Source organism: Candoia aspera, chromosome 7, assembly GCF_035149785.1.
Source record: "Candoia aspera isolate rCanAsp1 chromosome 7, rCanAsp1.hap2, whole genome shotgun sequence".
In the NCBI taxonomy this organism is placed as follows: domain Eukaryota; kingdom Metazoa; phylum Chordata; class Lepidosauria; order Squamata; family Boidae; genus Candoia; species Candoia aspera.
The window spans coordinates 67,864,515-67,882,600 of NC_086159.1; the positions used below are offsets into that span (position 1 = coordinate 67,864,515).

Genomic DNA, 18,086 nt, shown 5'->3' on the forward strand with positions numbered 1-18,086 from the left:
CCTCATTCTAAAGTCATGAATCATAGTTTAGAAGACACAATAGCTGGGTTTACATGGCACACTAAACTAAAACCAAATAATCTACCTTATGGCTTAGTTTGAATGCCTGATCCTTCTCAATGGCTTAATCTCTTCACTGTTCAGGAAGGCAGAGAATATACAAGGTCTGCATCTTTTCATGTCATTCCCTGCCTTTATTCAGGATGGTTCTGTTCTCTCAGTTGCTCCTTTTGTAATCTATATTTGCCTGCCTGCCTGCCTTCAAAGGCCTTTTTTAGTTCTACTTTGTCTGGCAAAGGCCACCTGCAGGAAATATCCAGGTTATTCACCTTAGCATTATATCATCTAAGTTAAGCAGTCAGAGGGAAAAAAATGAAGCCAGATTTCTAAATAATGTATGATACCACATGGGTGGTCTTGAGAGATTATTTTTAAAAAGTCAGTGGTAATATCCTCTCATTTTTAGAAGTGTCTTATTTCTGAGTACTTGATCAAATAGAAATGTGGGATATGGATGGATGGAAGGAAGGAGTAAATGGATGAACAAGCTATATCTATTCCAGTGAAGTGGGAAACAGTTAACCCAAGATATTTGGGAGATGGGGGAGCAGGAGAAATACTGCTAATTAGCATTTCACAATTGACATAAATATCAGATAATAGAAGAATGCTATAACAATCCAGCTTTATAGCAAGTGTGTTAACTTGGTTGGACATTGACACCTGTAAAAATGCTATACATGGCCTGAAAAATTTTTACAGTCTAGAGTTTAGATTATAGATTGCTTGTTTCTCTGTAATTTTATAAGCTGCCCAAAGCCGTTAAAGGAGTGATAACACATACATATTCTAAATGAATGAATGCTGATGTGTTAGCTTCCCTAAAGTAAGATACTTTCAGCTTTCTTCCTTTTCCTACATAATACAATCTGATATACTTTTAAGTTATCATCAGTGCATGGGTTATCTTGAACTATAATTAAGGGAATTGGCATTATATTCTTCCTAGTATCTTTAAACATATCCATTCTTCCCTCTTGCCCCCATAATAATATCAGTACTGCTTTATCCCTGATTAACAGCAGTAGAGGATGGTTTGGGATTTGCAAACAGGAGTATAAACAGAAAAGAGGGAGTAGTGCAGTCCCATAGCCTGCTAATTCTCTGATTGTCCTATGAGCATAGGCAAGAAAGAGGCAGCACATGCATCGTGATGTCATCATGCAATTGATGCAACTTACGTAGTTGAATCAGACATCATGTCATAATTACATAATCATGTTGTTTGCATCGTGATGCATGGGTCATTTTGATGTCGTGGCTTATTACAGAGAGTACTGTCTATAAAGTGTTAAATAGTGATCCTTAATTTTGTCTATCTGCACTACTAAATACTAACATTACAGTGCTGACTGTATGGCAAATATAGCAACCTTCAAACTTCTCCTATTAGTCCTTTGCCCCACCTATGTACTTGCCAATCTCAAAATTCTCTTCCTCATTATTGTAATTCACTTACCTTTCTAACTGCTTTGACAGTGGCAGCTACTGTGGTATGGGACATCATTGCTTTCCAGTATCTTTGGGAGAGCTGTATATAACATGCAGCTTTGATAGTACCAGGTGCCCTTGATGCCACAGCAATGGTTGGCTGAATTAATAGTGGACAGACAAGTAGATTAGTAAAGACTCACAGGGTAACAATTGGTAGCAATAAGCAATAGGTATGATTTATAGTAAATTATGTTGCAGTGGTGGGAAATAGAGATGGAGTGTTAAAATGTTCTTGGTCTCTGTCTTTTTTATTCTCCCTCACTTTCATCTGTTGTCTATCACTTATTACTATTAGAAATTGCTTGTTGTTACGTGCTGGTAGAATACATTATGATTCCATATGTTCCTTCATAGTTGCATTTAAAATTAACTTTTTCCTGCTCTGTTAATACAAAAATGCTTCAGTCAGATAATAAAACTTTCATTTGGAAGCTTCGCTATATGTTTCTTCTGTATAGTTCAGGAAAGAATAAATCTTTGCAAAATAATATGGATGTCTCATGATAGGAATGGGCAAGGAATTGGACACCAAACTGCTTCCAGTGTTGTAGGATACACGATGGGGTTCAATTTGGCTTTAAGTTATGGTCTAATTGATCCCATTGGGGTATAGACTGGACCAAACTATAATCCATATTTCAGGGGAAATTATTGACTAGGAAAGTATGATTTAAGGTAAAAAAGATATTCATCAAAATATCTGAACAAAATGTGCTTTTTCTGCAGATCAGAGATCAGCCAGTGGTTGGCCAGTTAATTCCAGACAGCTATTTAGAACTTGAGAAGAGTATTCTAGAAGAACGCAAAAATGTGCCAGTTGAATTTCCTGTGATCAATCAGAAACGGCTATATGAATTGGTGCAAGAAAAGCAGTTGCAGTTGGATGAAAATGAACTCCCTCAAGCTGTGCATTTTCTGAATGAATCAGGTAAAAATGTGGCTGTTAGACTTTGATAGTCAGTGGGTCCACAATTACTTTTTTCATTTAACAAAAAGATTACGCTAAGTTTGGTAGTCAGGCTTTCAACATTTTGTCACCCATTGCACAGGGGAATTGCCTAATTCTGTTGCCCTAAAACAATTTATCCCAATACGGTGCTCCCAAGAGGTGAATCCTTGGACTTGACAGAACTCGGCACCTCTGGAGTACACCATGTTTGGGATATGCTGCCTTAAAAATGCACTGCCTGGTGGACTCAAGATTGAGCTAGGACAATGATAATCAGTGTAGTACTCAAGAAAATGCCACAGACTTTCCCTAAGTTCTTTCAGGATTTCCTACAGTCTATGGCTCTGTGTTTTAAGGATTATTTTAATTTTTTCAAATAAAATAGGAAGCAGAGATGCTGCAAAGTTCCAGCATCTAGCATAATTTTTATTTACAAAAATAAGAGCCAATCTGTTGTAGTGGTGAAGATGTTGGATTAGGACAAGAGAGATGCAGGTTCAAGTCCACCCTCAGCCATAGATATTGATTGGGTGACTTTGGACCAGTCTGTAACTCTCACCCCAAATCTATCTCCTAAGTTTGTTATCATGATAAAATTGGCGTTGGGAGGCCATTTTGTACTGTAGGTCACTTTGGACACACCTGGAGGAAAGGAGGGATATCAATCTAACCAATCTATGTATCTGATTTCTGTCTAAACTCTATAGGCATTATTTTTAAAAATGGGAGTGGTAAGTCAAGTGGTTTTGTTTTGTGATTGGCCATGGCAGCCATTTTCTGAAAGTACAAACAACCCCCATAGATTGCCACTTTGGGAGGGTACCTACAACATGCTGTCCAAATGGGTCTTCTAGTCCCAAATGTTGCCTCTCTGAACCTTGTGGGTTATCATCATGTATGTATGACATCATGGAGTTGCTCACCTTTTTGAAAATGTAATTTCATAGGAGCTAGACATTCACTAAGCTCTAAATAGAGAGGAAGATGCTGATACCACTATTGTATACTTTGATGATGTATGAGAGTGGTGTATATGCAGAACTCAATTTTGCTAAGTATTTATACAGACAGACCATAAAAATGCCTCAAATAGTTCTATACATCATGGAGTAATAATGGCAAATATATACATTATAATATAAAAAATATGGCTTATATATGCCAGTTAACCACAAACATTCAGCCCTTTTCCCTAAAAAAAATATGTATCATTTTTCCTCACACCGGAATTCTTGAGGTTTCATATCCTTATTGGGGAAAAGAATGCTATGGAAGAGAAGTTTGCAGGGAACAATGTGGTGACCAGAAAAAGGTAAAATTTCTGCCAGCCTGTATCCCTGCAAATGCCTTTATCTTCCATTTGAATGGATTTAGTAAATCTGTTTTCTGTTACAATATCCCTCTGTGATAACGGACAGGATTTAGTGTTAGAGAAAAGCTGACCTTCAGTTGGAAATCTTGGGGTCCTCCCCTGAGCAAAGGATAGTGAATTATAAAGTAATAAACCACACTATTTTTAAATGCTCAGTATGCCTTGATAGAAACTAAGTGGGCTATTTTTTGTTTAGGTGTCCTCCTCCATTTTCAAGATCCAGCGCTTCAGCTAAGAGATTTGTATTTTGTTGATCCCAAATGGCTGTGTAAAATCATGGCCCAGGTCAGTTTCAAATGTTGTTCCAAATAGGGTTTTCTGTTTCACCCCATTTTTCATCTTACTGTCCTAGGGTTATCTTCACTTTTTATTGTCTGAATGGTTATTTCTCTCTTACCTTCCAGGTTCTCAATAGCATTTCATTTGGGATCTTAACAGGGGAGGGATAATACTGTTTTGTGTGTAACATTATTTTGAAACTAAGCAAAAGAGCTTTGTGTGTAACATTATTCTAAAACTAAGGAAATAATACTTAAGTTTGTGAGATTGATTTCTTTTTCATAGATCTTGACAGTGAAGGTTGATGGCTGTACTAAATACCCCAAAGGAATCATAAAGCGTTCTGATGTAGAAAAATTCCTGCTAAAGAAAAGTAAATTTCCTAAGATCTACATGTCCCAGTACTTCAAGCTTCTAGAAAAATTTCAGATTGCCTTGCCACTAGGAGAAGATCAACTGCTTATTCCAAGCAGGTAAACAAAAATTAGAATTTGTTGTTACATGATCATTTGCAGGGAGAGGGAGGGTGTGGGGAGCAAGTAACATCTCATACTTTATGACTTCATTACAAATGATGTGGATTATTTAATTTGTATCAGTGGCTACTGAAGCAAATTATGTATTTCCTGTCATTTGTGCAATGATACCATGGTGTACATGACATCACAGGGGCTTCTTGTGGATGCTTGTTCATTGTTGTAGTGTCATCCATTAATTATGACTCAAGATACTCTGCACCTTTTGGCTGTAACCCCATTGCTAACTTTGGGAAAAGTTAATTCAAAAGACTGAAAAAACAGCTTTATTTTTTTTTCCTTTCTTTTTTCTCTTAAAGCTTGTCAGATCATCGGCCTGTGATAGAATTACCCCACTGTGAAAACTCTGAAATTATTATTAGACTGTATGAGATGCCATATTTTCCTATGGGATTCTGGTCCAGGCTAATTAATAGACTGCTTGAAGTGTCTTCATATATGCTTTCTGGAAGAGGTACAAGATTGGAAGGAAATTGGTTAAATCTGTATAAAGGGTCTTTGGGGAAAACATTAGTTGGCTGATTTACTACTGCTTTTGTCTCTTAGTTCAACTATTGGTTTCAAAGTCATTTAGGCGCTTGCTTTAATTCATGTTACAGTTTCATCATGAGCTCTGAGAGTCTGTAGGCTAAACTATATTTGATGCTGAAAATATTGCTTGGATTTGTGTGTATTTTTAATTCAATGGGACCTACTGTCAGGTACAAGCAAATAAAGGTCAGGCTGTTACATGACATTTTTGGATTGTTATCCTGGTTTGTCACAAAGAATCTGCATATAGAAAGTCACTTCTATGGATAGGAGGTGTTGGGGAGGGGATAGGTGGATACGTAAATACGATTATGTATATAAATGCAAAGAATTTTAAGACAGGGTTGCAAGGATAAGGGACTTCATTTAGGGATCTAGAACACATGTCTTATGAGTTATCCTATGTCTTAGTACATTCACAATATTAGGATTCCAAATGCTGTGAATTTATGGCAGTAGAAGTAATTTGGGACAATGTTCCCTTTGTAGATTTTTAGATTAGTGTGATGGTCAAAAACTAGTGTTTAAAACTTAAGGAAGCAAGTGTATTTTGCTGCTCATATTTGAATGAAGGATCTCATGATGACTATATATTGAGAAAGCTTCCCAACCTGAGACTTGGACCTGGGGCATGTTCTAGCTTTCTCCATTCTGGGGCCCAAATTGGCCATGGTAATTGAGATTTCAAAAGTTATCGTCCAGTATAGGCTGGGAAAGACTGCTGCATTCCCTGTTTTTGCATGCTTTATGTTTCTAACTCTCCTCTTCCTAAAGAACACATTTTTCCCCAATCCATGGTGAAAATGTCAAAAAAAGGTATGCTATTTGGATTGATAAGAATGTAATAAATTTATCCTATGCATAAAATCATGTCAGATAAGAGGATCATATGTGAATTTACCATGGGAAAACAGCATGATGAAGTTAACTTCCCTCCCTTTCGCCTAGAACGAGCTCTTCGTCCTAACAGGATGTATTGGAGGCAAGGCATATATCTGAATTGGTCCCCAGAAGCTTACTCCTTGGTGGAATCTGCAGTTCTTGAAAACAATCTGAACAGCTTTCTAAAAATTACTGGGCCTTCCTGCAGAAAAGGTTAAATATGCATCAGAACCTTTTGGAGGGTGGGGGAAATCGAGACTTCGTTGGTTTTGCTCGTAGGAAAACTTTTTGGTGTGTTTCTAATTAAAGATACTGCAAACAAACATTTTTACAATCTTTTCTCGGCTTTCTGAAGGTTGCATCATTTTGGGACAAGTTGTTGATCACATTGATTCTCTTATGGAAGAGTGGTTTCCGGGTTTATTAGAAGTAGATGTTTGTGGTGAAGGAGAAACACTGTTAAAAAAATGGGCTTTATACAGTTTTGAGGATGGGGAAGAACATCAGAAAATATTACTTGATGACCTACTTAAAAAGGCAGAGGAAGGTATGTCTAATATTTCAACAAAGCTGTTCTGAAATACTTTTTCGGTATACAGTAATAAATATCTCTTATTGTCAATTTCATAGTATTTTTAAATCAAAATAACAGTTTGATTACTCTCTAGCAATGTAGCAAGAGATGATAATAGCATGCAGATCCTGTGCAGACTTACTTCTAAGATGATTTCTCAAACCTAATTTAAGATCTGCCACCCTAGTCTTTCAAATAACTGCTAGACAAGGCTCTGTTTTGGTTATACATTTGTTCTAGAATAATATTACATTTGTTAGAAAACATCAGCTTTTTATTGCCAATGTGGATTAGATATGATGTCTTGCTATCCTTAATACTATTAATAACCATATTAACGTTACCTGCCCACTTCCATACCTTGGAAATAGAGATGTTAAAGAATTTTGTTTGGTCCACACTGGGAAAAGAAGAAGAATCACAGCTGACAGAGAAGTGGTAACTTTCTCTTGCAACTCTTAGCAATTTCACAGTTCTCCTAACCCACCAATCAGTTACTTGACAGGACAGGAAATTCAGTCTTTCTCTGCTAAAGTTAAGAAAATCTGATTTTCTCCATTCATGCAGCATGAAACTGTGTGTATGTTTATATGTTGTGATGGCTGCATATGTGTGCATGTATGCAGACCCTGACTCATTTCCCACTATAACCTGGAGTCATTAGAACTAAAAGTTTGTCTATCTTATTGTAATGAATGTACAATGAAATCTTTTTTAACAGACTAATTGGTGGTTAGATCAAATATTCCCGAATGGATCATTGTAGCTATGCATCATTACGATTGTGCAGATTACATCATTTGCATCATATGCGGAATGGTATCATTACGTAAATGACATAAATTACAGTGGGATTTGGTCTGTTATATGGAGGTTCAGAAAATAGAGGTTTCACTGTATATTTTCATTTAATTGGTTACACTTCCATACTTATTCCTCTTTATCCATGAAGGTGACCTCTTGATAAATCCAGATCAACCAAAGTCTACCATTCCAATAGCCCAGATTGCTCCTGATCTGATTCTGGCTGATTTACCTAGAAACATCATGTTGAACAACGATGAACTGGAATTTGACGAAGCTCCAGAGTTTCTTCTAGGTAAAGACAATCTTTGTGTTGCTTCCTATAGCTAAGGAAGACAAACACTTTTAGTGTAGGAAAAATTAATAAATGACTTATAACAAAAGCTCTTGGGGTCAAAGCCTTTATTTAGATTAAATTAGGAATACTAATGTATTAGTTGTTTATTAATACTGTTGGGGGGGAGTAAATACTACATCTGTGCCTGGTAGTGATATTCCTTAATTTTAATCACTTAATCTTAAAATAGCTATTGCAATATTTTAGTAGAAATGGTATTGTTAGAAATATTTTATGAAGTTAGGAATTTCATTCAGTAGGTAATGTATAATTGTTTTGGAATACCCTCAATATGCACGCTAAAGTCTTGTGCATTTCCATCATATTGTTTCTTCTCATTCTACCTTAGTGTATGGTTGAATAAGATACCCAACATTTTTTCCATGTTTGCAGATTGATTAGAGTCAGTGCTAACTGACAATTGCAACCTGTGCTTAGAACTGAGCATATTGTTGGTTACATATTTGGTGCTAGGGAGCAGTGTTGCGAAAAGTGGTGGCTGTAATGGTCAACCCCCAGGCCCAGTTTTGAATGTTTTTTATCAAATAATTGATACATTGCTTAAGATGTTCAATCCGTTTCATAAGTGTAAGGCTGTCAATATCAAATATCTTTATGTAAATATGAGGAGAATACTTTCACATTTAGACAGCATTTACTCATCAAACTAAGCCATGGTTAATTTTAACCATGGTTTGTTGAAGTAGCTAAAGTCAATCCTGCTAAATAAAGATGTTTGCCAATTACTGATTGATTGTCTTCCCTTTTTAACTGCTTATTCACCACTGCAGACTGATTAGAACAGTGTTTCTCAACTTTGGCAACTTTGAGATGCGTGCACTTCAATTCTCAAAATTCCCCAGCCAGCATTGCTGGCTGGGGAATTCTGGGCGTTGAAGTCTACACATCTTAAAGTCGCCAAGTTTGAGAAATGCTGGATTAGAAGCTTGGGTGGGCATGCAAAATGTAAGCTACCTTCAGAAAAGACATCTTTTGAAGATAAAGGATGCAAAGAAATAAGTAAATCAAGAAAACCACTATGACTCCCTATTCACACATCCCATGCACCAACCACAGTTGCATTTGGTAAACCAATAACTAAATGTTGTTCCCAGTTGTGATTTGTTGATCTGAAACAAACTAAAGTTTATACTTTTTTCTCTGACTTCATTCACCTAACGTACTAGCATAATACAGTAAGTTTTACAAATCCAGTCTTTTTGATTTGAGGTGAATTCTATGGAATTAAAAATTAATTATTTAAGCTATAATTTCTTAACTTAGAATATGCAGAACCAGTGTTTCAGTAATCATGAAATTATATTCTCACAGATTCAGGAAGTGTCACCTATTTTTAATACTGTCTTATATTTTCTTTTGAAAAGGTGATGGTGGATTTGGATCTGTGTACCATGCTTCTTATGGTGGGGAAGAAGTAGCTGTAAAGATTTTTAATAAGCATACATCTCTTAGACTTCTAAGACAAGTAAGTCAATTCACAGTATGCTAATAAACCACAGTGCCTGGTTTCACAAAGTCATAAATTATTGTTTAGAAATCACAGTGGCCAGGTTCACGTGTGAACCCAACTAATCAGTATAACTGGGGCTAACCAAATGGACCATGTAACTCCAGCCCTTCTTCACTGTGGAATGCCCTCTCTCAAGAGCACTGTCTCCTGTGTTTTGTTTTGTTTTCCCATAAGGCCTTTCAGGATTGTGCAGCTTAATCAGTGGCTAAGGACCTTGTAGCAGACATGGATTATTCATTATGTATTGCAAACAACCATATACTTTGTCTCAGTACAAACCATTTTTGAAGTGGCCTGTAGTAGCATTATTCCAGAATAAAACTATGCTTTGCTTATTGGGGTTTTCCCTTTCTGATTTTGGGGGTTGCTTGAGTCATTTTAAGTTCCACGTTTTTATGTCTACTTTTTAATCGTTGGCTGTTAATTCAAAAGTCTTGTCAGCTTCTCTGAAACTCTTTCTAACACTTTGGACATGTGAGGCAGAGATGTGTCTTGAAAATTTGCCCAGTCTCCTTAGTATAAGCTAAAAAAAAAAAGTACTGGTACTGCTGTGATTTCACTTTGATTTTGCTCTATCTAGGAACTTGTGGTGCTTTGTCATCTTCACCACCCTAGTCTGGTATTCTTGCTGGCTGCTGCAGTGCGCCCCCGGATGCTCATCATGGAATTAGCACCAAAGGGTTCTTTAGATCGATTATTGCAGCAAGACAATGCATGTCTAACTAGAACCTTACAGCATAGGATAGCTCTACATGTTGCAGATGGCTTGAGGTAAAATAATATAAAATCCCTTCCTTTCTCAGTATAACTTTTAAAAACAAAGTAGGGTTCCTGCTATGCCATGGTGAACCTTTGGACAATTATGTAGTAATAGGTCCTACCGTAAATAACTCTCTGATCAATAGTCACTATAATAATCTATTGCATTATCAATTCTTTATCTCTCTCACATAGTCTCTTTTGGAATAATACAGTGGAAAGTGTTATGCACTTACAGGCCGTAACATTTCCATGCCAATGTAAGATTGCCAGTCAGTGTCTGAAAAGCAAATTTCACAGCATCCAACAACTTAAATCAGGGACATTTGCAAAGGTTTGTGTGTCAGCGATGTCACAACGGCAGGTGCAGCCAAGCATCTCAAGTCCTACCTCTTATTACATGCATGGAATGCATGTTAGAAAGGGCAGAGCTTCAGTTACCTGATGGTGCAGTGTGGCACTGCTCCCCCTTTGGTCTGGTGGTTAAGGCAATGGGCTAGAAACCAGGGGATTGAGAGTTCTAGTCCCGCTTTAGGCATGAAAGCCGGCTGGGTGACCTTCGGCCAGTCACTCTCTCAGCCCAATTCACCTCACAGGGTTGCTGTTGTGGGGAAAATAGGAAAAGGAAGGAGTATAATCTCTCTTTCTGGGGTGTGTGAGGCCACTCATGGGTTTTGTGGCATAGTTCATTTCTACCTTCACCTTCAAAGGCCCTGTCCGTTGTACAGCACACCTATTAATTCCTCAAAAGATCCGTTGTTCCCTTCAGGGTCACTTATTCAGTTAATGCTTGACCTATCTTCAGACCAGGACTTCTAGATCTGCACTGCGATCATTTCCTATGTTGGGGCTTTCAACTGGCCATTTGCCCATTTCATCAAGCCAAAAGCCAGCTTGCTGTTTGACTTGCTGATCTGTAAAATAACGATCACTGTACTTGGCTTGGACACACAGAAATAAATACAGTATATAAGAGACAAATTTTAACAAGGGATCAAAACAATCCCCAGGTGTTCAGGACAAGTTTCTTACAACAGACAGTTCTCACAAACAAAACAGCATTCCCTGTCTGGTGGTGTCAGATTTGCCTGTAAAATATATCACAATTGTTGATTCATGTTTACTAAGTACAAGGATCACTGGGAAGTCAAGGATTGGTGTATTACATTGTGAACATGATATTTGGAGAAATATACCTGGTAAAGCATTATTTTGCAGAGTCTATAGCTGCAAACATTTGTTTTTCTCATAGTCTTACTCACTGAAGTATTATTTTATAATTTACCTGTACAGTTGATCTTACCTCATCATCTTTAACTTGAATAATATACCCCCCCGCCATTATATAGAGTAGCAGGAAAACTTTGTCAGAGAACATCTGATGAGGGAAGGTAGCTCTACATTCTCTGTTTATTTCCCCAATTTTTATTCTTGGTTTTTTGCCAACAGAAGGCTTTTCAGTGCCACTAGTACTACTTCATATTCTACTTGTCCATATTGCACAGTTAATTCCTTCTGTACAAAGAAAAAAATTAGAAGATTGCACCTCCAGAAGCCTGAAACATTCTACATTCAGTAGTTCCATTTCTGACCCACTTTGAAGTTGTTTCAATACACCCTAAATCTTTGGGATGTAAACTCCCATAATGTATACATTATGTTATTTCTACTATTCTCAGTGCATCTATTTTATTTTTTTCATGATAGGTATCTACATTCTGCAATGATCATCTATCGTGATTTAAAGCCCCACAATGTACTGCTCTTCACGCTGTATCCCAATTCAGCGGTCATAGCAAAGATTGCTGATTATGGCATTTCCCAATATTGTTGCAGAATGGGAATAAAAACTTCAGAGGGCACACCAGGTATACACAACTTAGTAGCTCTTATATCTGGGTAACAAGGACTCTCCAAGATACTAAGGTTAAAATTGCAAGTTGCTTCATTACTTGAATAAACTTGAATGGATTCTTCAATGTGACCAGTGAAGAGAAATGCAAGTTCCTGAGCCATTTTCCATCCTGGTTTAGTCCTTTAATAAATTAATTAATAAATTATTTTCTTCATATTCTGATAGACCTATATGTTAGGACTGTGTAGCAGTCTGATTGCCAACAGATAAGGTTTCTGAATCACTTGGGTATATTATGGAGAAAGCTGATACTTACTCTTATTAACTGGGCCACAGTTTTCTTTTCATAATTACCTTCTGGAACGTTATGTATCTTTTAAACCATAAATAATATTTTGATTTCCTTGTTTATGTGTTCCTAAGATGCATTTAATATTATTTAAGGTTTTTAAATTAAAACAAGAACAGCATCTCCCTAGTAAAGAACATAACAATTAATAATTTGTGGATTTTTATTTATTTATTTGTTTGTTTTAGGATTTAGAGCACCAGAAGTTGCAAGAGGAAATGTTATTTACAATCAGCAAGCTGATGTTTATTCATTTGGCTTGCTCCTGTATGACATTTTAACAGCTGGTGGGAGAATATTAGAAGGCATGAAATTTCCTAATGAATTTGATGAATTAGCTATCCATGGAAAATTGCCAGGTATGTTCCATTTTCTTTGTGCCTGGTTATTGCGTGCACAATACATTTGTACCTTTGTAATAATCTACCTTATGTAAGTCTGTCTGGAAAATGTAAAAACAAAATCCAGTTTCTTTATATTATGAAATATGTGAATTCTCAGTCCTAATTCAACTGTATTTGAATTCCATTTTTTTTTTTAAATAAATGCAAAAGGTTATAATGGAAAAAAACGCAAACCCAGATTGAAAGGAAACCAGTATCTTAAGTCCTAAGCATTAACAATTTAGAAATAATTAAGTTACTGGATTTAGGTACTGTGCTAAGCTATGTTTTCAGTTTGCTTTCTTGAACAAACCACAGCTGACTGGTTTCACAAAACATGTTAATTATAAACCATGTTTTATAAAGCACAGTGGGTGAGTTTAACAGCCTTTTAAGTGTGAACCCAAAGTTTACGAAGTATTTTTCTTTTGAAAAGAAGAGAAATGGTATTCAAATATAATGGAATGTTTTCAGGACTGTGCCTGCTAAGGTTTGATGATTTTTTGTTTGTTTGTTTGTTTTGAAGTATTTTTCACAGTCTTTTATAATATCGTAATTTTTAAAATATAATACTTTTTAATATGGCAGTTGCCCTCTGGAATAGTATCTTCCCAGAGATCTGTACAGCTCCCACCCTGATGCTGTTCTGAACATCATTGAAATCTTGGCTTTGTTCCATGCCTGGGAGGAAGGTGGCTGCTGACCCTCTCTCATTTCTGGGGCACTGTGTTGGTTCCTTCTGGACACTGAGGATTTTTCATGATTTTTCTTTCTGTTTTTACTTTCTTTTATTTTGTAAGCTGCTCAGAGTTGTCTGGTGTCAGGCAGCTCTAAATTTAAATAAATAAATAATATGGCCTAAGGCCATTCTGTTACTGCTCATCCTTGGGTTCAATAGCCTACAACCTAATTGAAGTTCTGCATTTTATATACCCAAAACTAATACACACTAGGGCCATACAGTGATAATACAATATTCTGATGGTTCAAAAGCTAATAATAAAATAGTCTTACAGTTTTGGTTGGGCTGTGCTGTGCTTAGGGCATCAGTTGGCCTTAATCCAGCCTGAATGGTAGGGCTAAATCGTCAGAATTCTGTGCAAGAATCAAAGCTACGTTCTGAAAATATGGTTGAGCATTTGGGTAAAGCACTAAAATTGGTTCCTCTTTTCACCCTCTGAACTGACATTGTATTTTCTCAGTGTGCAGTAATACTGTGCATGGTCATTTATCTCTATAAGACTACATTTTTGGGGCGAGTTATCTATAACATAATAAGCTATATAGTTGAAGGCATTAGTAGGTACCTCTATTTATGCATGGTATACAGTTCTGCTGTGGTCCAATAATGAATATGGATCAAAGCCCCTCACATTTTAATCATATATGAACGTATATGTCCTCTTGCAAGACAAATGTTGGTCTCTGTAGTGTGTTTCCCCAAATTAAGCTCAGAAATATATTCTCTAGACCCTGTCAAAGAATATGGCTGTGCCCCCTGGCCAGGAGTTGAAGATTTAATTAAGAAGTGTTTGAAAGAAAATCCTCAGGAAAGACCTACATCTGCCCAGGTAGGCTTAGTAGATGTTTTCTGACGGGTGTGCAAGTATAATATTCTGTCTTGCCTCTCAACTGCCAGAATTTCTCAGTTACAAGGATTCTACCCGTTTCATCAAATGTGATGTGTGGATAAATGAATTAATTAAATTAATAAGAGATGGCACTTTTGTTTCAGTCTTAAATGTGACGTTTTCAAAAGCCCTAAGATGAATTCAGGGTAATATTATTCAGCAGGGTTAAATCATTTAAACATGATTTGCATGACATGTCTCAGGTCAGAAAAGCTGAAAAAATGTGTTAATGGGACAGAAAAATTCTTCTAATTTTACTGGGGAGGAGGCAGTTGTATGCCTGTTGCCCTTAAACTATTCAAGGCTAAGTTACTGCCTTAGCTTCTGTATGGAGTTAATTTAAACAGAACATACCCCAGTTATTTCCCTTTAGGAGCAGCACAATCTAAATTCCTGAGGACAAAGCTTCAGATTCTCAAGTGTGTTCTCTAGCATTGCCTTGCAGTTGGAGAATGAACTACACAAAGGGGAGATTGATTGGTAATCTTTAATTTCTGGCTAAAGCTTAACTTTTGCCCAATAGGTCAGTGAATCTAACAATTCTAAAAAAAAAAAAGAACTTTATTATTTTTCAAAGCATAGTTAAAATACAAAATAGAGTAAAGACAAGACAAAGTACAGACCTAAAGAGAAAAGAGAAACTATAAAGGTGCAAAGTTAGAAAGGGATAGAAAAGGAAAGTGACTTCTGACCTTCTCCAATACAGATATAAGTGCAATTACAAATAGAATCTCTTACCAATAGTTAAACCTTAGTAACATTATTTCTATCAAATCAGACCTTTTAATTGTCATGCGCTGCCTACTACTGAGTAAAACACAGACACTAATTTAGGAAGATCAGGTTCTGGTTTATTTCAGCATAGTGCATAGCTAGAAAAAGCTGAGAGTGAAGGGAGCGCGCCGGTACGGGGTTTAAATAGCCCACGCCGGTCAGCGCCCCCCCCCACCTTGGGTTGTGTCATCCCCCCAAGTCCTGTATGCTTCGTTGCCGGTAGGTGAGGGGTCGCGGGGCCCCTGCTGGTGCCCCGGGCTTCTCTCATAATCGCTTTCTTCCTCCGGCCGGTGATTGCTTTCAGCTGGGCGATATCCTTTGCGTTCCTGCTGACAGCTCCAGGTGTGCCTCGTGATCCGCCCTGTCTTTGTCGCTCTTTCTTCCCCCTTTGTGTTCTCTTGACTGGATTTTCCGGCCGGGGTCGTTCCCTTCTCCTCGGGGTCTGTGTCTGTTGTTGTGTGTCGCTTTGCTTATCTTTTAATCCCTTGCTCTTGTTTCCGTGGTATTGTTATGTGTGCCGTTGTGCTGATGCATTCAGCTCAACGGTGCTCATGACATTAATCATCAAAACCCAGGATTAAAGCTTCATTTTTTTCTGACACAAGCAAATAGTCTAAAAGTGGTTGCCAAGTAGAAACAAATCTAGACACAGTATTTTATCAATACTGTTGACTTGGCCATTTGGGCCAATTCCATCAGTTTAATAATCCAGTCCTCCACTGTAGGGATTTGGACAAAGATCTTTCCATCTTTGTGCATATAAAAGTCTTGCTGCTGTAATCATATATAAAAACAATTCTAAATGAATTTATTCAGTCTGGAGGAAGGCTTTATTGGATAAACTGATGACCCATGGTCTCTCCCAAAAATCTTTGCCATCCATAAACTATGATAAATCTGGGGTACTTCTTAAATAGTAAGTTTTAGGCACTAAAACAAAATGATGTTAGTTTCTGGAGTTTGAATCTGACTCTACAGCTGGATAAACACCTCACTGCCTTGGGATAAACACCTTACCATCTTGGTAACAGGATAAATATTTTCCTTTATTTTGAATTTTATAGACACCAGAAGAATATTATGCCCCTCTGTAAATTTTTCAAGTCACCCAGGTGAATTTCTTGATTCTTTGTTACTTCACACAGACTTGAACTGATATTGGTTGGTTGTCTGTTACATGTATTGGCTAAAGAAGCCAGCTAATTAGCAGCTGTAAGTTGGCTTACAGATGTTAAAACAAATACTTTCAAATTACTATTTTTTCAAAAATTATTCCATACTATCTTTACAATTTATAAAAATGTAGGGGAGGACTATAATTAATACTTCGGGGGAAAATGTTACAAGCTGTTGTATAGCATGCTATTCCATAAATGCATATTTCATCCTAATCAGTAAATGCCTTCCTAAATAAAATAGTGTTATATGATATGAGATACAGACGTTCCTCGCAGTAATATTTTAGTGCTAGGAACTTTTGCATGTAAAGGCACTTAGCAAAAGCCATTAGACACTATTGTTATTTACTAATATGGTATTTCTGCAGGTTTATGAAATTTTGAACTCTGCAGAACTCGTTTGTTTGATGAGATACATTTCAGTGCCCTGTCCTTCTGCATCAGAATGCATGGTGGCTACAAATCAAAGCAGCAAAAGGACAGGCATCTGGATTGGGAGTGGGAGCAGAGAAGGAGCCCAACTCTCGTTTGTTGACTTAAATACCGATGAACGCACCTGTCAAGTAGGTTTCAACGTTGACATTCAGCGCTTCATTATTTGTTGTACTGCTTCTGCAATAAAGTGACTGCTTTAATTATTAGTGCTGGGAAGTTTAATGGCATTGTCACATGTCCTATCAGTTTTCCTCTGCCTAGTCCAGTGCTTGCTGGGAATTTTGAGACTTATACCCAGCACTGTGGTGGGAACCAGGGTATAGATGGCTGAAGTGTGTCATGCATGCATATTGTAGATCTACCATTTTCTAATGAATCAGACAAGGTTGGGTGAGACTAGATGTCTGTTCTTCAGCATACATACTTGTTAAGTTTCAGCAACTGAATTACTTCTTAACAAGCCTAAGAGAGAAACTAACCATATTAGTCCACCAAAAATGGATACAATGGATGCTGATTCGTTAAAGGTTTTGTTGTTGTTATCTTGTATATAATGACATGCAGAGCTGAGAATGTTTGACTTTTAGAGGCAGAATGGGAAAAGTGAATAATGTGCTTAATTTTTCTTCTTCCAGTCTTGCTCCTGTTGCAAGTTTTCAGAAATGCAATGAGCATGCTGGAAAAATGGAAAATCCAGCTTAGACATTTCCTTTGGAGAGTAACATCATGCCACATGCATTGGTTGGGTTCACACATTGTGCTAGTGATTCCCTAGATCGTTTTTTCGATAGTTTGTTGACTAAAGCATAATGGCGATGTTCACAGTTAATGCTAAGTCTATTAAACTATGGTTTATGAATCACAGCAGTGGCTTCACATATCACACTAAGCCAAAACTGAGCAAACATTTTGGCTAGGTGCGTCTGTGGACTTGGCCATTGTATGACTGAAGGATACTGAACCTCCTAGATGCTTTAATTAAAAGAGCCATTGTAGGTGAAAGCCATTCAATGCCTGTTAGGATTCATATTTCTATTTTTTTTTTATGAAGTCATGGTCAAAAGTTTCCTCTTTTTTCCCTCCCCCCCCAACAGGACATTGAAGATAGTAGAATATTGTGTTTGGTCTTGGTGACTTTTCCTGCAGAGAAGGAGAACTGGGTTGTAGCAGGAACACAGTCAGGTTCCCTCTGGGCCTTCCACACCCAAGATGAGGAATGCAGGCATCAGTTTCACAAGATGTCAGATTCTGTCACCTGCCTTTACTGCAGTCCTTTGTCAAAGCATAAGTATGGCTGAATTTAGATTCGACTTCATAATGTATTTTGCTTCAGGATGGTCTTAAAATATACAAAAGTATTACTTTTTTAAAAA

General features: G+C 37.1%; 1 protein-coding gene across 1 annotated transcript in view; it reads left to right on the forward strand.

Annotated features, from left to right (window-relative positions):
* Positions 1–18,086, forward strand: part of LRRK2 (leucine rich repeat kinase 2) — an 84,581-nt gene that overhangs the window by 56,181 nt on the left and 10,314 nt on the right. The window contains exons 32-45 of the mRNA XM_063307982.1: positions 2,281–2,482; positions 4,072–4,160; positions 4,440–4,627; positions 4,990–5,144; positions 6,170–6,316; positions 6,459–6,650; positions 7,630–7,776; positions 9,204–9,304; positions 9,930–10,120; positions 11,816–11,976; positions 12,501–12,671; positions 14,166–14,266; positions 16,647–16,841; positions 17,808–18,001. Of these exons, the coding sequence (XP_063164052.1) occupies positions 2,281–2,482; positions 4,072–4,160; positions 4,440–4,627; positions 4,990–5,144; positions 6,170–6,316; positions 6,459–6,650; positions 7,630–7,776; positions 9,204–9,304; positions 9,930–10,120; positions 11,816–11,976; positions 12,501–12,671; positions 14,166–14,266; positions 16,647–16,841; positions 17,808–18,001 (2,234 nt within the window). The remainder of the gene's footprint in view (positions 1–2,280; positions 2,483–4,071; positions 4,161–4,439; positions 4,628–4,989; positions 5,145–6,169; positions 6,317–6,458; positions 6,651–7,629; positions 7,777–9,203; positions 9,305–9,929; positions 10,121–11,815; positions 11,977–12,500; positions 12,672–14,165; positions 14,267–16,646; positions 16,842–17,807; positions 18,002–18,086) is intronic.